General features: G+C 55.0%; 1 protein-coding gene and 1 pseudogene across 4 annotated transcripts in view; both read right to left on the bottom strand.

Moving 5' to 3' along the window:
- Positions 1-4,724: 4,724 nt before the first annotated feature.
- Positions 4,725-20,421, bottom strand: part of FBXL18 (F-box and leucine rich repeat protein 18) — a 34,183-nt gene continuing 18,486 nt past the window's right edge. For 2 of the 4 annotated variants that reach the window (XM_078358128.1, XM_035292003.3), the window contains 2 exons: positions 15,148-15,366; positions 4,725-10,477 (listed from right to left, as the gene is read on the bottom strand). In XM_078358128.1, coding sequence (XP_078214254.1) covers positions 10,321-10,477; positions 15,148-15,366 — 376 coding nt within the window. In that variant the 3' untranslated portion in view covers positions 4,725-10,320. Of the gene's footprint in view, positions 10,478-14,456; positions 14,555-15,147; positions 15,367-20,421 lie in introns of all 4 variants that reach the window. The other 2 variants (XM_035292004.3, XM_078358132.1) reach the window with 2 other exon arrangements.
- Positions 7,100-7,848, bottom strand: LOC128930320 (uncharacterized; annotated as a pseudogene).

Genomic DNA, 20,421 nt, shown 5'->3' with positions numbered 1-20,421 from the left:
CTGTCGCCCAGGCTGGAGTGCAGTGGCGCAATCTCAGCTCACTGCAACCTCTGCCTCCCTGGTTCACGCAATTCTCTTGCCTCAGCCTCCTGAGTAGCTGGGAGTACAGTTGTGCACCACCATACCTGACTAATTTTTATATTTCTGGTCAAGATGGGATTCCGCCATGTTGGCCAGGCTGGTCTTAAACTCCTGACCTCAGGTGATCCGCCCACCCTCGGCCTCCCAAAGTGCTGGGATTATAGGCGTGAGCCACCATACCTGGCTAGATTAAACCTCTTATAGTCCTGAGGTCAGAAGTCCAGAGACTGGTCTCCCTGGGCTCAGGTCAAGTGCAGGCCGGGCTCCTCCTGGAGGTGCTGGGGGAAGATCCCCTTTCCTGGCCTTTGCCAGCTTCTAGAATCTGCCTGCACTCCTCGGCTGACGGTCCTACGGTTCTTCCTGCAGCAACTGCCCGTGTTTCTCCCCCACCAGCTCTCAGCTCTTCCTCTCCTGCCTCCTTTGGGCCACCAGGATAATCCCAGAGACTCCACATCTCAAGGTCAGCTGATCAGCAACTTCCATTCCTCTCTGTCATGGAACCCACAGTCATGGGATCTGGGGACCAGGGCATGGACATCTCTGGGGATCATTATTCTGCCTCCACAGCCGGTCACGGCACTACTGTGCCACAACCCAGCCAAGGGCTGTGCAGAAGGCAGGAGCCCCAGACTCCAGGGAGTAACAAAGGTTGCAGCTAAGACCCAAATCCTCAATCCCAGCTGCAGCTAGCTGGAGGTCACCTCCATTTCTGTACACAAAAGCAAACTCAGGGGGCTTGTGAGGAATGATTGTTCAACAATTTATATCCATTTAAATTTACAAGCACTGGTTCATGCCTGTCATCCTAGCACTTTGGGAGGCCAAGGCGGGCAGATCACCTGAGGTCAGGAATTTGAGACCAGCCTGGCCATCATGGCGAAACCCCATCTTGATTAAAAATAGAAAAAGTAGCCAGGCATGGTGGAGTGCATCTGTAATCCCATCTACTCTGAGACTGAGACAGGGGAATCACTTGAATCTGGGAGGGAGAGGTTGCAGTGAGCTGAGCTGAGATTTTGCCACTGTACTCCAGCCTGGGCAACAGGGCAAGACTACATATCACAAAAAAGAAAAAGGCCAGGTGCAGTGGTAGCTCACTGTGATGCCCTTTCTAAAAATGGCCACAACATGACCTCCCACCCCAAGAGGTCTTCTGCAATGACAGCTCAACACGCATCCTAACAAGTGCAGGGGTCTTTGCCCCATCCCTTGAATGTGGCAGCTTCTGGAACTGCCTTGGTCAATAGGGTGTGGACGTGATGCTCTGTGACGGCCAAAGCCAGGGCCTGTCCTTCTGGTTTTCTGTACACATTTGCTCTTGGGACCCAGCTGCCATGCTGTGAGGAAGCTCAACTATCCTTGGTAGAGAGACCACATGGAGAGACCACATGAAAAGGCCACATGGAGAGACCATATGGAAAGGCCATGTGGATAGGTTACATAGAAGGGCCACATAGAGAGCCCACATGGAAAGGCCACATGGAGGTCCCATGGAGAGGCCACATGAGGCCACATGGGGGTGTTCCAGCCACAGGCCCCCACTGAGGTCCAGGTTAACACCAGAATTGCCATCAGAAAAAAAATTAATCTAGTACATTTGTTTTGGTGTGTGAATGTGTGTGTGTGAATTTAGTAAGTGTGGTGGTGTGTGGGTGTGACTAGACATAGGAGAGTGTATGTGAGCAGTGGGGATTGTATGTGTGTCTGCATCTGTGTGGACATGTCTGAGTGACTGTGTATGAAGAATGTGTGTAAGAATATGAGTTATGGCTGGACTCGGTGACTCACACCTGTAAAGACTTTAGTCCCCAACTGCTGAGTCACCGCGGCGGAGGCTCGAGACACCTTGTGACAGACAAGTCATAGTGCTGTCCCCTGTGCAAATACCTGCCCCGGAGAAGCCATGAGCAACTCACAGTGGCCGTTCTGCACCCTGAACTTGGAAGTGCCTTGTTATGTACAAGGCAGAATGTTTCTGATTTCTCAGCCTTGGTACCTCATCTCCCCGCTTGCCTGTCGCTATAATGACAGTCTCAAGTGTGCCTCTGAAGGAAGGGCTGCTGGGCTTCCTTGCACCTGCATGCATTCCCATCCTTTCTCCCCTGCTGCGGCCATTGGTGTCAACAGCACAGAGGATCAGCTCCCCACTGCCCAAATCCCCAGCACTGGCTCCCCGGTTTTCCCCCAGCCAGACAGGAGATATCATGGCGGGGAGGGGCGTGGGTGTGTGTCAAGCTGCAGGTGATGGTGATGGCTCAGACAACATTGGGCAGGACAGGAGGCTCCCAGCCCTGCATCGCCATTTGTTGGGGAAACACCATCACCTCAAGGACCAAACCAGGAGGGAATGCCAAGTCCCCGGCTCATGTGAGGGCCCATCCTGGCCACTCTGTTCTGCAGCAGCCCTGCCCCATGCAGGCCCCTGTTCCTCCTCCCATCTCCTGCCACACTTGGGTAAGAGCCTCTCCCCAGAGTCCAGGACAGGTAAAGGAGGTCTCTGCCCCAAACTGACACTGCAATTATACCAGCCTCAGGAGTGCACATGCTGCAGACTCCACTTTTTTTCCCTTCTTCTTCTTTTTTGAGACAGTCTTGCTCTTGTTGCCCAGGCTGAAGTGCAGTGGCGTGATCTTGGCTCACTGTAACCTCCTCCTCCCGGGTTCAAGCAATTCTCGTGCCTCAGCCTCCCAAGTAGCTGGGATTATAGGCGCCCACCACTGAGCTAGGCTAATTTTTGTATTTTTAGTAGAGAGACGGGATTTCACCATATTGGCCAGGCTGTTCTCAAATCCTGACCTCATGATCCACCCGCCTCGGCCTCCCAAAATGCTGGGATTACAGGCATGAGCCACTGCACCCAGCCTAATTTTGTATTTTTTATAGAGACGGAGTTTCTCCATGTTGGTCAGGCTGGTCTCAAACTACCAACCTCAGGTTATCTACCCACCTCGGCCTCCCAAAGTGCTGGGATTACAGGCATGAGCCGCCAAGCCCTGAGGTTCCACTTTTTTTTTTTTTTTTTTAAAGTGAAGTCTTGCTGTTGCCCAGGCTGCTGAAGGACAGTGGCACATATCGGCTCACTGCAGGCTCCACCTTCCAGGTTCAAGGGATTTTCCTGCCTTAGCCTCCTAAGCAGCTGGGACTACAAGTATCCACAACCACACCTGGCTAATTTTTGCACTTTTTGTAGAGACGGGGTTTCACCATGTTGGCCAGGCTGGTCTCGAACTCCTGACCTCAGGTGATCTGCTGTAATGACATGGGATCATTTAAGGTAGAAAAGGATATCAGCCTCCCAAAGTGCTGGGATTATAGGCATGAGCCACTGCGCCCAGCCCAGATTCTACTTCTGTGGGGCACCCAGGAGTAAAACTCAAAAAGACAGGAAGTAGAATGGTGGGTGCCTGGAGCAGGGGGAGGGGGATGGGGAGTGAATGTTGAATGGGGACAGAGTTTCAGGTGGGGAAGATGAGAAAGTTCTAGAAGTGGATGGTGGCGATGGCCACACAACACTGACATGTGATTAATGCCACCACTGAACAGTGTACTTCATTTTTTTTTTTTTTGAGACAGCATCTTGTTCTGTCACCCAGGCTGGAGTGCAGTGATGCAATCATGGCTCACTGCAACACTGACCTCCCAGGCTCAAGGATCCTTCTGCCTCAGTCTCCCAAGTAGCTTGGACCACAGACACGCATTTATCACCATGCCCAGCTAATTTTTGTACTTTTTGTAGAGATAAGGTCTCAAACTCCTGGGTGCAGTGATGTTTCTGCCTCAGTTTACCAGAGTGCTGGGATTACAGGCATAAGCCACTGCCCCCAGCCTGAACTATGCACTTTACTTTCCTAACCTCCCCCACCAAAAAAAACCCTTTGCTGGCAAACTATGCACTTTAAAATGGTTAAGATGGGCTGGGCGCGGTGGCTCATCCCTGTAATCCCAGCGCTTTGGGAGGCCGAGGCAGGTGGACCACCTGAGGTCAGGAGTTGGAGACCAGCCTGGCCAATATGGTGAAACCCTGCCCCTACTAAAAATATTTTTTAAATTAGCAGGGCATGGTGGTGGTTGCCTGTAATCCCAGCTACTCAGGAGGCTGAGGCAGGAGAACTGCTTGAACCCAGGAGGTGGAGGTTGCAGTGAGTCAAGATCATGCCACTGTACTCCAGCCTGGCAACAGAGTGAGACACCACCTCAAAAAATAATAATAAAATAAAATGAACAATGCTGAGGCCCTGAGGGAATGCCTAAGCTGACTTAGCCCTGCCTGCCTTCAGCCAGCCACCACTTTTGCTATCTGAGCTGCCACCAGACCACAGGGAGACTCTTGCAATGCACAGCCCGCACTACCACGCCAGTGCCCCTGTGCTGCTCCCTGTCAAGCCCATCCTGACCTGTGTAGTCTCCTCCCTCACCTTTGGCCTCCCCAGCACAAGGCTGTCTCAGCTGTCACCTCCTGATGCCCCATGGGGAGTGTCTGCTCCCCCACTTTGGGTCTTGTGTCTCTATCCATGCACCTCTGTTTCAGACAACCCACCCCTCACCACCTAAAGTGAACAAAGCCCCCAGCCTCCGGCCCAAGGAAAGGGTTGTAGGTAATCGGTCAAAGTGTCTCTGCTGGAAGGACCACACACCTGCCTGGCTTTCTAAATCAAGTCCATTTTATTTGAAATTTTCCACATGCCACACACGTACATGAAAATTCCCATCCAGAATGCAGTTTGCTACAGTGAACACCGAAGTCAGGAGCAGGCATCACCATGAGATGCCACGTGGCAAGTCAGCGGGACAAGGACGGGGGGGGAGGGGGGGTTGGTCATCAAAAGGCAGGTGACGCACGTAGGGTCATTTAGCACCTGGTCATGAGATACGGCGAGACCCCTGGGGCCAGGGAAAGGGAAAGGCCTCGCCTTAAAAATACCGGGAGTTCTGCTATCTCTGGGCAGTCTCATGTGGATGGGCAATGGGCAGAGGGTGGCAAAGGAGCGAGGGGAAGATACCACCAATGGCTGCAGGGGAGGGTCAGACACACACTTGCCTGTGAACACCCCCACCCCAGCACATACACACACCCTTGCACACTCCCCCACCCCCACCCAGGACACATCACCAACACAGCGGTCCAGGCTCCAGCTCACTCCCTGCAAGGCAGGTCTGGTGGCTACAGCATGGAGAGAAGCCTCCCAGGACCAACCCTCATTCCTGGGTCCTCTGGTCTGGGGTGGCAGTAGCCAGGTGTCCTGACCTGGGGTCTGCCTATAAACCAACCCCTTCAGCGTTTCTGTCTTTTGAGACAGGGTATTGCTCTGTGGCCCAGGCTGGAGTGCAGTGATGTGATCTTGGCTCATTGCAACCTTTAACTCCTGGGCTCAAGCCCTCCTCCTGCCTCAGCCTCCTGAGTAGCTGGGACCACAGTCACATATATCATGCTCAGCTAATTTTTTTTTTTTAATTTTATGTAGAGATGGAGTCTTGCTATGTTTCGCAAGCTGGTCTGGAACTCCTGGGCTCAATGGATCCTCCTGCCTCAGCCTCCCAAAGTGCCGGGATGGGAGGTGTGAGCCACCATGCCAGGCCCCTTCCTTGTTTCTCGAAGGAGCTTTAGAGAGTAGAGTGGCCCCGGTGACAGGCAGCCTGCTTCACTGCCACCACCGGGTTCTTCAGTGTCTCTGGGATATGTGTTCATCATGCCCAGTAGATCTAGAAACTTCTACCTTGAATCCCACACCCCCAAGTGTTAATGAGATTCATGACCATCACAAGGAACCCCCAGCATCGTGGCGAAGGCTACTGAGAACTCCCGTCCACAGGGGTGGCCAACGTCTTTGTCTCTGGTTTAGTGGCCCCACGTTTCATCGTGGCACCTGGTCCATGAATTCCTCATGTTTTCTTACAAGCTCTGTAATGAGCTGGGCGTGGTGGCTCACGCCTGTAATCCCAGCACTTCAGAAGGCTGAGGCGGGTGGACCTGAGGTCAGGAGTTCAAGACCAGCCTGACCAACATAGTGAAACCCTGTCTTTACAAAAATACAAAAATTAGCAGGGTTATGATGGCTCATGCCTGTAATCCCAGCTACTCAGGAGGCTGAGACGGGAGAATCACTTGAACCTGGGAGATGGAGGTTGTAGTGAGTGAGCCAAGATTTTGCCATCGCACTCCAGCCTCAGTGACAGAGCAAGATTCCCTTCCAAAAAAGAGCTCTGTAATTTTCAGATCCTAAAACGAGCAGATAACAGGGCAAGAGGAGGTGGGAGGCTGTCCTGGTACTGCCTGCTGGGGAATGGAGGAGCCTCCCCCGCTACCAAGGCCTCCGGCACCGTCCACCCTGGCAGGAGCATCGCTAGCACCGCCCCGCCGAGGCCACGGCACTGATCTAGAGCCTCGTCAGCCAGCAGGGGCCTGGCCCTCGGCTGTTGCAGCCCTACTGCTCTATGCCTGACCGCTCTGTGAGACCCCAGGCCCAAGCCTTAGCCCAGCCCCAGTTCCCTTGGCAAAAAGTCCTGTGGCTCTGGGTCCGGGCACAGGGAGTAGCTGAGGGAAGGCACTGCCCAGGTGGCGGGCACCCCTCGCTTGTTTCTCAGCACCAGAGGAGCTCAGCCCCTCCCAGCCGCAGTCCTGGGTCGAAGCAGTGAGTGTCCTCCTGTCCTGTGAACACACAGGTCCCGGGAGGGCCTCTTGAAGAAAGAGCCTCTCAGGCTCATGTCTTCTGGGGACATCTAATGGCAGGGATAGAGCCCGGCCCCTCTGCTGCAGAAGGAAGCGGCCCTTACCCAGCTCCCCTGGGCTGGACCAGCCCTTGAAAATGAGAAAAGCCTCTCAAAGCAGTGAGGAGAACCTGAGGCCCAGAAAGGCACCTTTCCTCTGGGTCCTCAGGCTCAAGTGCCTTCCCTGGGCCACCTTCAGAAGCCCCGTGGTGGCCTATGTGTCTTGGTGATGTGGAACAGGCGGCAGGGTGGAGGCTGCAGGCCACAGGGCTGCTGGGTCACAGGCCACAGGACCACAGGGCTGGGGAGGGAGTCAGGAGAAGAAATAACAGCTAGGTCTGGGGTGAGCTTGGGGCACAGGCAGAAGGGGACAGCCAGAGAGGTCAGGGCTCTCCCTTTTTAAGAACAAAGGGATAAATACCCTCTCCCTCCACCTTCCCTCCAACCCCCAGTCTCTCCCTCACACACACACACAGAAGATGCGACTCACACGCACGCACACACAGGACACAGGTACACACAGGCACAGGCACACAGGTACACACACGCAGGCACAGGTGCACGCAAGTACACGAGCACGAAGGCACATGCACGCAGGCACACAAACACAGGCACATGCAAACAGGTACACACGCAGGCACATGTGCACACAGGCACACACATGCAGGCACACGTGCACACAGGCACACACATGCAGGCACACGTGCACGCAGGCACACACACACAGGCACAGGGACAAGTGCTGACCACGCTCCTCCAGCAGGCAGCATATGGTCCGTCGCTTAACAGCCCAGCTCTGCCAATTGGGGACCATTAGGGTGGGTTCTTTTCCCAGCATCAAATGCTGCAGAATATAAATTGCAACTAACACTGGTGCCAAAATAGCACTTAGCGAAAATAAGCACGTTATTAACATCTGGTGAAGCCCGTCTCAGGGGTAGCAGCAGCGGAAATTCTTGCTCTAAGTCAAAGGATTGTTGCAGGGGACACTAAAAATACAAGGTCTACTGTTTGGGGGTGCTTTCCAAGGCACTGCACCCCAGCATCAGGAACGGCCCTTCCCCCAGCCCTGTCAACCAGTATAAATGATGTTGTTGGTTAAAACCACTTGCTCATGAGAACAGGACACCCGGGCGCGATCGTACACACGCAAGGATGCATTCCTGGTGCAAACACAATTCTCTGACCCAAGTGGGGAATGTTCTGGAGGAAAGGAGCAGGGCACGGAGCTGCAGCGCCAAGACACAGGCCCCGAGGGTCCCGCACCCTCGGCCTGCCACACCTTGTTTTGAGAGTAAGAAGTGGTCGGCCCCAGGCGGCACCTGATCTGATCACCAGCACCTGATGGTCTCCAGGTACCATTTTAAAGCTCTAAAGAAATATCCAGGAACTTGGGGGGTGGGATGTTCCTACCACCTTTGAGACCCTCATCTATAGCCCCTGCCTCCTGGAGCCCTGGGCAGCCTGTCCTGTAGCCTGCAGGCCAGGAGACGGGGCTCAGGGGTGTGGCTCTCAGAGGCTGGGCCAGGAGGGCCAGGAGGGCCAAGAGGGCCTCTGGGAGGCGAAGGCTTGGTCCGGTATGAGTTCCACATCGGGCACTGCTGAGTCAGGCAGAAGGGTTCTTCCGGCCAGGAGGTAAAGGTTCTGCACTGGGTGCAGCTCAGGGCTGGAAGAGGACCCGTGGGCTTCAGAGAGGAGGCACTGACCCCATAAATACAAGAAAGACAGGGTGAAGCGGAACGAGATCTTGTGCCCCAGATCCCCCTGTGCTAGTGAGCAGAGGCACTGGGGTGGGGTCGGGACTGCCAGACGGAGAGCTGGGAGGCAGCCAGCACAGGAGGGCTGGACCTCCCCACAGCCTTAACCCGTTCTCCAAAGGCCTCCTTGACTCCCTTGGCTCCCAAAGCTAGGAGCTACTGAGAACTGTGCCCCCTCCCCCACCACCAGAGCCCAGGGCAGAGCCAGCGATTGGAGGCCCGGGGATAGCGTCCCCCGTTTTTTAACAGCACAGCAAATGTGAGACACCACCACACAGGACAGGGGACCTGTCACACAGAGACCCAGGAGGATGATGGTGGTCAGGGCAGAGATCCAGGCGAGCAGGACGCAACCACAGCCCCTCTTGGAAGCCACCAGCCCAGGGACGGCTCTAGTAGCGCCTGGAGGTGGAGGATGGCAGATATGGCCCAGCACGGCACATGCAGTGAGGCCTCTGCCGCCAGGAGTGTCCTCACTTTTGGAATAGCTTTGTTGAATTCTTTTTTCTTTTTTAAGAGATGGGGTATTTCTGTGTTGCCCAGGTTGGTCTCAAACTCCTGGGCTCAAGGGATCATCCCAAAATGTGTTGAATATATAGGAATATGTGTGGATGTGTAAATATATAGAGAGAGACAGAGTCTTGCCCTGTCGCCCAGGCTGGAGTACAATGGCTCGATCTCAGCTCACTGCAACCTTCGTCTCCCGAGTTCAAACAATTCTCCCTCAGCCTCCCAAGTAGCTGGGATTACAGGTGACCACCAGCATGCCCAGCTCATTTTTGTATTTTCAGTAGAGATGGGGTTTCACCATGATGGCCAAGCCGGTCTCGAACTCCTGACCTCGTGATTCACCCGCCTCGGCCTCCCAAAGTGCTGGGATTTATAGGCATGAGCACCCCCAAACAGGCCAAATATTTTTTAAGTCTTAAAAGTCATTTCAAACAGAGTAACATGATTGCTACTCCAGCCTTAGGAATCCCTTCTGGGTTTTCATGTTTCACATTACTCTAGCAAGGCCGATCTGCCCAGGAGCGCACGTGGACCTTCCCAGGGAGGCTGAGTGTCACAGGAGGGGAGGAGGGGAGAAGGGGAGGAGGCCTCTCTCATGAGAAACAGGCCCTGCTCCTGGGGCTGAAAAGCCACAGGGGACGCTCCAACCAGCAGTCCCAACCCCAGGGGCCTCTCTGGGACCACAGACATCATTTGGCTAGAAAAGCCACAGAGACATGAGAGGGTTCTAGTGTGTCCTAAACGGACAGAGAGCCCCAAGTCTGCAGCCACATCCCCACATCACACTTGACCATGAAAGGGGATACTCAGACACGAGGTGACCAGCCTGGCCAACCGGACTTCAGGGGGACAGCATGTGGCTGCCCATCCGCCAGGCACAGGTGGCAGGTGACCACAAACACAACAGCCAAGGGACATGCTTCCCGGTCAAAGTGAAGGGGCAGTGGGACAGGGTTCCAGCCCTCCAAGCCATGGACAGGGCCCCCAGGGATTGAGGCTCAGTGCACTAACACCACAGCCAGATCCCAAGGCTCAGCCTGGTTCAGCCAGGCCCCACACTGACTGTCCCCCAAGCCCTTCACGTCACCCAGAGGATATCCCCTCGACCCAAACTTCACAGAGCAACAGTTCCCATGAGAGAGCCGTGGAGACACCCGGAGCCCCAAGAAAGAGGCCCCCTTCCTCTTGTGACAAACCAAGGGTCCCTGGTGTCCCAGGCTCCTGCAGCGTCTCGAGGTGACAGACCAATGGGCAGCGGCTCAGCCTCTCACCACCACAGGTTCGGCGGTTCCTCGGCCACTCGACTCTTAAATAAGGTGATCTCATCCAGGTGCACCAGCGGGACGTCCCGGATGACGTCGGTCAGGCCCTCGTGGAGCAGAGGGAAGATGACAACGTTCAACGCGGGCCGCTCGGCCTGGAAGCTGAACCAGAGACAGGTGGTCAGCGGAGTACGTGGGTGGCCACGGAGGGAGCAGAGCCCGCAGAGGGAGCCCAGGAGGCACTCACACCTGCCCTCCCCACCCAGGCTCAGCTTCGGGGATCACCCTCGATGTGTCTAGAGGGCCCAGCAGCTCCGTAATCCTCCAGTCAGGGAAAAAGATTAGAGAAAAGCATCAGGAAAAGCAACAACAAATCGCTGCTCCTCCTCTCTCGACCAAGGTGCAGAGCAGGGGGCGGGGCCTGCGACCGTTTCCCGGGAACCCCGGCGCCACCTGCTGGGCCCTGGGCGCAGCTGCAAAGGCCAGAGCTGTGGGGCTGACACTGACCACCAGACCCATAGGTGCCCCGGGGAATGGGGATCAGACCCCGTCTGCAGGTCAGCTGGGACCTGTGGCCTGGGCCACATAGCCATGATTGGGGATGGCACGGAGTCAGACATAGGCACAGAGGCAACGAGGAAGCAGTGGCACAGGCATCTATGGAAGGGGCCTCTCCTACCTGGCTTTGGGGTGGTATCTGACTTCCAGCAGGGTGAGGCTTTCAGCAGCCCTGGGGAAATCCTGCCTATGTGAGCACACAGGTCCATGCAATGCTGTAAGCCTGTCATCTGCAGAAGATCCTGACAGAGCCTGCATGGCACAGAGCCTGGAGGTCCCCCCAGAGGTCCCCTCGGCCCTGGATGGCCGTGCACAGTCCCAGCATGGCCCCTCTCCTCTTCTAGGTGTGAACTCTTATCCCACCAGCACGTGCTCCCTGCTACACTACTCAGGGCGCCTCTTGGAGACTGTTCCTTCCTCTGTAAACTGGGACTGATCGCATTGAGCTCACAGAGCTTCTGCGATCTCGACCTTGAACAAGAGGCAGGACACAGTGCCTGGAGTAGAGAGAATGCTCAGGACAGAGGCGCACTGCTAACACAGACGCCTTAACATCCTCCTCCCGCTCGGTCAGCAGCAAGTGGGCCATGGGTTCCACCGCAGTCCTGGGTGCTGTGCCAGGTGTGGGACACAGGGGTGGAGAGTGGGGTCACAGAGGGACAGGCACGGCTTCTGCCCAGGAAGTCCTGGGGATGCACTCAAACACCACACAGCAAGCATGGCTGATCCAGGGCTCTCCCAGGTACCTGAGTGTGACTAGCGCCCTCTGGGGCCACCAGTGAGCTCAGCGCGAGGCTCAGCTTGTGCCTGGGGACACAAAAACACCAAAGAAAAGCTCTGGAGCACCAGCTTTAAAAAAAAAAGGACCATCCAACCGGGGAATGCAGAGACCTTACGGCATCCACTTAGAGCATCAGACTTGCCTACAAATTGTGCAGGCACAGGGCACCCCAGGAGGCTAGAGGGGGAACTTCTGGCCTGCAAGGGGCGGCACTGAGCCGGGCACAGGCAGCGGCAGGTGGATAGAGGAGACAGCAGCTCAAAGCCGGGGCTGGCATCCAGTGCCACATACAACCAACCTGCCTGCAGCGCCGTGCAGAGAGGATTCTGAGACCCAGAAAGAAAAGTAGGCTCATCGGCTGGGGATGCCTGTGAGGGTGGGGCCTGGGGCTGCTCTGACCCTCGAGGCCAGGTCGGCTGCCAGTCATGAGCACAGCCATCCTGAACTGCTTGGGGATCCTGGACGTTCTCCGCTGTAGCGAGGAAACAAGCAAGTCCCAGAGCAGGCCCCCATCACCGCAGGAAAAGCCACCCCACCCCTGAAGGGCTGAGACCATCCCATGTGGGATGGATCTGAGAGCCCCAGACGCACAGGCAACAGAAGAGAGGCGATGCCCACTCTCAAGTCCCTTCAACAAAACACACCCACCCAGGAGACATCAGCTCTGGGAATACAGTGGCAGCCTCCCACTGGCTGGAGCGCCTTTGAGTGGAGCCCAGCTGCAAGTTGATGGGGGAGAAGGCCTGAGGCTCTTGCCGCAGCTGACAGGGCGGAGCTAGTGCAGAGCTGCCTGCAGCCACCACACTGGAGAAAACCCAGCCTTGGCCTCTCGGTAGGGCAGCCTCACCGAGCACAGTGGGCCCCTTCCCCCAACAGCTACCGCCTGTCCCCAGGCCCACTTGGCTAAGCCCTTTGGTGCCTGTGACCCACTCAGCCCTCCTAAAACAAGCACATGAGCAGGTATCGCGTCCAGCTCACAGCACAAGGATGTTAAGGTGTGGGGAAGCAGAGGCAAGGGGATGAGCTGGAACATTCCAGCCCCCACCCAGGCTGCCCTCCTGGTTCCACCACAAGAACCGCCAATGTCCAAAGCAAAGTCGAGGACACAGGAACTGTGTTTTCTACAAGAGCCACATGAGGCTGACCATGACTTCCAGATGAGGGCCACCAGGCTGGCACTGAGAACAATCACTTAGGGCTTTATTTACTGACACAAGAAGACTCCACAGTGTAGTATTTTTTTTTTTTTTAAGAGACAGCGTCTGTGTTGCGAGACTGGAGTGCAGTGGCGCGATCTCAGCCCACTACAATCTCCGCCTTCTGAGTTCGAGCAATTCTCCTGCCTCAGCCTCCTGAGTAGCTGGGACTATAGGTGCGCGCCACCATGCCTGGCCAATTTTTTTTTTTTATTTTTAGTAGAGACAGGGTTTCATCATGTTGGCCTGGATGTTCTTGATCTCTTGACCTCATATCCACCCACCTAGACCTCTGAAAGTGATGGGATTACAGGCGTGAGCCACGGCGCCCAGCCAATGTTACATTTTTAGAAATCAGATTACAAAACAATATGAGAACCTTATCTCTAGTTGGTTCTCCAGGGAAAGTTGGCAACTTTCACTGTTGGGAAACTTTCACTTAAAAATAGGTTGATGTCAGGCCGGGTGTGTTGGTGCACGCCTGTGATCCCAGCACTTTGGGAGGCCCAGGCGGGTGGATCACCTGAGGTCGGGAGTTCGAGACCAGCCTGGCCAACATGCAGAAACCCCATCTCTACTAAAAATATAAAAATTAGGGTATAGTGGTGTGCACTTATAATCCCAGCTAATCAGGAGTCTGAGCCAGGAGAACTGCTTGAACTCGGGAGGTAGAGGTTGCAGTGAGCTGAGATTGCACCACTGTACTCCAGCCTGGATGACAAGAGTGAGATTCTGTCTCAAAAAAGAAAAAAAAAAAAGAGGTTGACTCATAGTATAAATTTTTAAAAAGTACTATAAACACAAGTTGTTTTTACAACCAGAGAGGGGAACCTCAATTAGGATTATTCCTGAGAAAGCCAGTGGCAGTCCGCAAGGACAACAGACTGCCCCGGAGTCCGGCCGGCAGAGCTTCAGGGCCCAACGGCTCCAGACCTCCTGGCTGATGGCTCTTCTTGCTACTCTGTGAACAGCTGGTGCCTCCTCCCTGTCTCCTCTCCCCACCTTCAGGGGCACGAACACTCAGCCCCAGGCTTACGCCTCTCTCAGGAGCCCTGCTCATTTTGACAGTCAGCCTGTCCTCCTAAGAGGTCTTTAAATACGTCACTCCCCAAATCGCCTGTGAAGGCCAAGCTCTCACCAGGAATCGCCTCCTGACTTGTGTTCAATTCTAGGTGCTCATCTGAGTTGGTGCTCAGCAACAGATCATCGAACCCCAGTATACCCTGCTCACAAGGGGATGCGCAGATGCTAGGTACAAGAAGAGGGGCCAGAGGACACAGGCCTTCCGGAAAGGGCCTGACAGCAGGCAGCGAGGAGAGGGAGAGGCTTCCCCACAAGAAGGAAGGATCTCTGTTCAATCTACCACCTTTATCCATGACTGCCCAAGTAACCACTGCTCCCAGATCTAAACAACATGCAGAGATGTGAAAAATCCAGAGTTAAAAGGTAGTTGCAGGCTGGGTGTGGTGGCTCACACCTGTAATCCCAGCACTTTGGGAGGCCGCAGCGGGTGGATCACTTGAGGTCAGGAGTTTGAGACTAGCCTGGTCAACATGGTGAAACCCTGCCTCTACTAAAACACAAAATACAGGCTGGCGGTACGCACCTGTAGTCCCAGCTACCTGGGAAGGTGAGAGATGAAGGTTGCGGTGAGCCGAGATTTTGCCACTACACTCCAGCCTGGGCAACAGAGTGAGACTCCATCTCAAAAAGAAGAAGAAAAATACTTTTGTGCTTGTGGGAAAAGAGAGCTTGAACTATCTAGAAAATTTACCATGCAGAGGCTGGACTTGGTGGCTCACATCTGTAATCCCAGCAGTTTGGGAGGCTGAGGCAGGTGGATCACTTGACATCAGGAGTTCGAAACCAGCCTGGCCAACATGGTGAAACCCCGTCTCCTCTAAAATACAAAAATTAGCTGGGCATGGTGGCACATGCCTGTAGTCCCAGCTACTCAAGAAGCTGAGGCAGGAGAATTGCTTGAACCGGGGAGGCAGAGGCTGCAGTGAGCAGAGAGTTTGCCACTGCACTTCAGCCTGGGCAACAGAGCGAGACTGTCTCAAAAATAGTAATAAGCAGCAGCAGCACACTTTTGTGCTTGTGGGAGAGGAGAGCTTGAACTATCCAGAAAATTTACCATGTGGCTTGGGAGTGTCTAGGACCAGAGGCTGGGCCGGAGGAGACCACACCCCTTGCTTTCACTCGGTCACTGCCTGGTGCTGGTCAATTCCATGAAATCACTGGCAGGCACTTGATGTCTGCGGAGCCTGAAGCTATGCCCAGCCCATATCACTCACCTGCGGAGGAGAGACTGCTGCAGGTTCTTGCAGGTGGCGAGGGACTCCCCGGTGAACAGGTGGCACATGACGACGTGCAGGCAGCGGGCCATGAAGGCCAGCACAGCGTCGGGCTGGAAGGTGCCACTGCGGGAGACCAGGCACAGGCGCTGCAGCGAGGGGCACTGGCTCAGTGCCTGGAAGAACTGGGCATTGGCGCTGAAGTAGGGCTGCTCCAGCCTGCAGGGAGAAAGGGTGCTGTGAGGCCCACAGGAGGGGCTGGCAGGCGAGCCCAGGCCAGCTGGGCGCACTGATGTGCTGAGAGTGGAAGCTTCCTGGCCTGGGACCCAGCCCAGCTGTTCCTGCCCCTCTCTATACCACTATCCCCTGGAAGACTGGGTGCTGACTCAGACCCCCAGGGTCTTCCTTGGAGATCTGATTTGGAGGGGACCCAGTGGGCCTGATGCAAATAGCCAGCCAGTATCTACAGAGCCCGGCTGCAAGTCACTGGCTGAGGCTGTCAGCATCTGTGTGCCCAGTCTGCTTGGTGCACCCACTAACCCCCAGGCACCCCACCTTCCTCAAACACTGGCATGCTGGGCAGGGGATGCAGAGAGAACCCCACATGTGGCCCCTGCCCTTGGGGAGCTCAGATGGTGACTGAACACAGTGGGAGAGGGCAGGAGTCCAGGAGGCGGGGTGGGGGGATAGGCGGAACCTCAGCCAGGTGGGGGCCACTCCAGCCCCGACAGATGGGATGGCTGCAGGGCCAGAAGGGAAGGCTGAGGGGAGTGGGGCCAAGCTAAGAGGTTGGCAGCCAGGGCAGGGCAGGGCTGGGCCAGGCCGGGCCACAAGGCAGGGAGGAAGCCCCTGAGTCCACACCAACGCTGCAGCAATAGAGACCAAGATGAGAGAGCTCAGGGGGAAGGGAACCAGGGAACAACATTCTAGATTCTTCCAGTGGAGTCCATCCAGCCAGACAGAAAGCAGGACAGGGCAGGTCTCAAGGTGCAGTGGCAGATGTGGGGATGTGGTGCTGCTGAGAGTCCGGGGGTTCTTGGGGAACCAGGCTGTGGGACTGGGCAAGACCCAAACTGTGGCAGGTCGTGGGGTGCAGCGAGCCCCTGAGATGACAATCAAGAAGGAGCAGAGAGGCCAGAGGGGAACTCATGCTACATCAGGGGCTGCCAGGATCTCCTGGGGTGGAGGGAAAAGCCGTTGGAGGGAGGGGCTGGCGTGGGCTGAGCTGCAACCCCACCCCCCACAGACACTATGCAGGAGTCCTCACCTTGGGACCTGAGAGTCCTGTAGATGCAATGGAGTTAAAATGAGGTTGCATCCTGCATGAGGGTGGACCCTAAATCTGATAACTGGCTCCTTACAAGGCCCAGTGAAGGCACAGAGCTAACCCAGACACAGAGAGGGCGGCCAGGCCACAGGGAGGCAGAGATGGGGCCACGTGTCCACCAGTCAAGCAGCCAGGTGTGGCTGGCAGGTGGCTGAGCTCTTCCTCACCATCCTCAGAAGGACCAAACCTGCCTACACGCTGATTTTGGACCTCAGGACTCCAGAATCACGAGACAATAAATATCTGTTATGCTAAGCCACTCTGTGATCAATTGTCCTGGCAGCTCAAGGACCCTAGCACAGATGTCCAGGACAGTCATAACAGAAGGCACCACAGGCACGGAGATCCTCCCCTGAAAGACGATACAAAAAAGACTAAGGCAGGGCTGGGTGTGGTGGCTCACGCCTGTAATCCTAGCACTTTGGAAGGTGGAGGCGGGTAGATTGCCTGAGCTCAGGAGTTCAAGACCAGCCTGGGCAACACAGTGAAACGCCATTTCTACTAAAATACAAAAAAGTAATCAGGCGTAGCAGCGCACACCTGTAATCCCAGCTACTCAGGAGGCTGAAGCAGGAGAACTGCTGGAACCCAGGGAGCAGGGGTTGCAGTGAGCCAAGATCCAGCCACTGCACTGTTGCTCAGGCTGAAGCACAATGGCGAGATCTCAGCTCATTGCAACCTCCATCTCCTGGGTTCAAGTGATTCTCCTATCTCAGCTAATTTTTTGTATTTTTAGTAGAGATAGGGTTTCACCATGTTGGCCAGGCTGGTCTTGAAATCCTGACCTCAGGTGATCCGCCCACCTCAGCCTCCCAAAGTGCTGGGATTACAGGTGCACACTGTACGTGAGCTACCACACCCAGCCGAGAGTCCATCTCTTTAAAAAAAAAATTAAAGCCAGGCACGGTGGCTCACGCCTGTAATCCCAGCACTTTGGGAAGCCGAGGCGGGTGGATCACGAGGTCAAGAGATCGAGACCATCCTGGTCAACATGGTTAAACCCTGTCTCTACTAAAAATACAAAAAATCAGCTGGGCACAGTGGCACGTGCCTGTAATCCCAGCTACTCGGGAGGCTGAGGCAGGAGAATTGCCTGAACCCAGGAGGCGGAGGCTGCGGTGAGCAGAGATCGCGCCATTGCACTCCAGCCTGGGTAACAGGAGCAAAACTCCATCTCAAAAAAAAAAAAAAAAAATTAGAGAGGCATGGTGGGGCACACCTGTAATCCCAGCTACTGGGGAGGCTGAGGCAGGAGAATCGCTTGATCCCAGGCGGCAGAGTTTGCAGTGAGCCGAGATCACGCCACTGCACTCCAGCCTGTGCAACAGAGTCAGACTCTTGTCTCAAAAAAAAAAAGAAAAAGAAAGAAAGAAATTCTCTGATGCTCCCGATGCTGAGATTGTGTGGGGGAATGAGGGCCTTCAGGGTGTAGCTTTGAAAAGCCAGCATCCAGGGCCCACTGCACAGGATGCAGGAAAGGGAAGGGTGCCCGGAGCAGCCACAACGCCCATCACACACACAGAGCACAAGCCACAAGCCCCAACCCCCAGGAACCATTTAATCAATTTTGTCCTTGAAGATACAGAGGAAGGAATCCAGACAGCTGTGAGTAGAGAGGACACCTCCCAGGGAGGTAAAGGGTGGCTACGTGGAGCTTAGATTAATCCCCACCAAGGACAAAATCACCAAAATCAGGCAGAGACCAGACAGCTAACCAGTGCCTTTCCTATCATGAATCTGAATTTTCTTTTTAGCTGATTTTTCTGGAGAAAAATGTCTGAACACACTATTTGGCTGTTTTTTTTGTTTTTTGTTTCCTTTTGAGATGGAGTCTCACCCTGTCGCCCAGGCTGGAGTGTAGTGGCTCCATCTTGGCTCGCTGCAACCTCTGCCTCCCTGCAACCTCTGCCTCCCGGGTTCAAGCAATTCCTTTGCCTCAGCCTCCAGAGTAGCTGGGACTACAGGCACATGCCAACACGCCCAGCTAATTTTTTGGATTTTTAGTAGAGATGGGATTTCACCTTGTGAGCCAGGATGGTCTCAATCTCCTGACCTCGTGATCTGCCTGCCTCAGCCTCCTAAAGTGTTGAAATTACAGGTGTGAGCCACCGCGCCTGGTCCGGTTCTATTATTATTATTTTTTGCAGTTCAAACATATCCTTGAAGAGTTTACCCGGCTCTATCTTTTAAAAACCAAATTATTATTTTCTGCTGAGCACAGCAGCTCAAACCTGTAATCCCAGCACTTTGGGAGGCCAAGTCGGCTGGATAGGAGTTCAAGACCAGCCTGGCCACGATGGTGAAACCCCATCTCCACTAAAAATACAAACATTATCTAGTCATGGTGGTGGCTGCCTATAATCCCAACTACTTGGGAGGCTGAGGCACAAGAACTGCTTGAACCCAGGAGGCGGAGGTTGCAGTGAGCCAAGATCATGCCACTGCACTCCAGCCTGGGCAACAGGGCGAGACTGTCTCACACACACAAAAAAATTAAATAAATAATAAAACGTGCAAATTGTCTTTATTTTTCTAAATGTGTCTTGTTAAGCTATTCAAATTGTTTTTATTTAAAGATGGCAATAAAGTGCTTTCATTAAAATATATTTTAAATCCACCTCCTCCTAAATCCTAAAGTAAGCATCCCTTTGCAGACCTGAAGGTGGGAACGGGAAGGGTGAAAGATTGTGCAGGCGCTGCATTTGCTGAGCTGCAAAGTCACCTGTGGATTTCTCTCCAAAGCAAAAGCAGGAGGCTCCACACAGGAGGGGATGGAAACGGGGCACTGGATGAGGACAGCTGCCGTCATGCGGCCACTAGGTGGCGATGCGAGTCCGTGCTACCCGCCCCAGATCGCTCGAGCCTCAGGTTAAAAACCAAGTCGGCAGAGCATGAAAAAAACCTTTTTTCCACTAGACAGCCACCTCCAGATTCTTCCGCCCCTGAGGAAGTCACCTGTCACAGGTGTTCAGGATGCGGCAGGACCATGGGTGTGACTGGTCAGGCAGGGGGACTGGCACGTTTAAAGTTTCGCAGGCTCCCACCGCACTCCACCCAGGGCATGTCACCCAGGACAGTGACAGAGCTGACCTAATTTGGATGGCCGGCAGCGTCTGCAGGGAGGATGGGGACGAGGAAAAGGCTCCCACTGTGCCAGGTCTAACCTCTTCGTGAGGATCCAGCCTCCACATCCTGCTCCCAGAAGGGGCACTTGGGTCTTCTGGTGACTCTGTGGGCATGAAAGGGGCTGGGCTCATGGGGTGTGCTCCCAGCTAGCTGCCCACCACACAGACCGTGAGAGCAGAACCCAGGCCTCCGAGGTGTCCCTGGGGCAGCTGCCAGGGCCTGGCTCTGAAAAGGATGGCCTGCTTCTGCCCAGACACTGTCCTGGTTCTGAGGTCACACCAGCCCAAGTGACTCAGGGTAACACGCGCCCCCCTCCCTCCACAGAAAGCAGGGCTTAGTCAGTCTGAGGAAAGAAGGAGCCTTTTTCCGTCCAATTTGTAATCCCCTTACTACTGAGGTATGTCCAAGCCTCAGCCAGAGAGACTCCCTGCACCACACCCTCCCCACCAGGAGTCCCAACAGGCACAAAGCTGGGGCTTGCAGTGTGGGCTGCCAGTGGCAGCAGCCGGCTGGCCTGGGATTCCAAGCTCTGCCACCAAAGAGACTCCGGCAGCCCCAGGATGCAGCCTTGGAGCACCGTGCCGCCTCCAGGGGCCCCAGCGCCGTTTCCTACACACAGCTCCTGCCCACGGGCAAGCAAGTGCCACCTGCTCCTTTCACTGCAGCGTCCCTGGGCTCCCTTGCTGCAGAAGGCCAGAATCCAGAGGAACGGGGCCAGCTGGCAGCGTCTGGGAAGCGGTGTTTGTTCTGAACAGGCAGTACCCGGCTCAGAGCAGACGTGGTTCTCAGCGGCTGCTGGGCACAGGCTTGAGTTTGTGCAC

This window comes from Callithrix jacchus, chromosome 2 (genome assembly GCF_049354715.1).
Source record: "Callithrix jacchus isolate 240 chromosome 2, calJac240_pri, whole genome shotgun sequence".
Taxonomy (NCBI): Eukaryota; Metazoa; Chordata; class Mammalia; order Primates; family Cebidae; genus Callithrix; species Callithrix jacchus.
The sequence above is the reverse complement of the archived record's forward strand: the minus strand, read 5'-3'. Positions and strand labels throughout refer to the sequence as shown.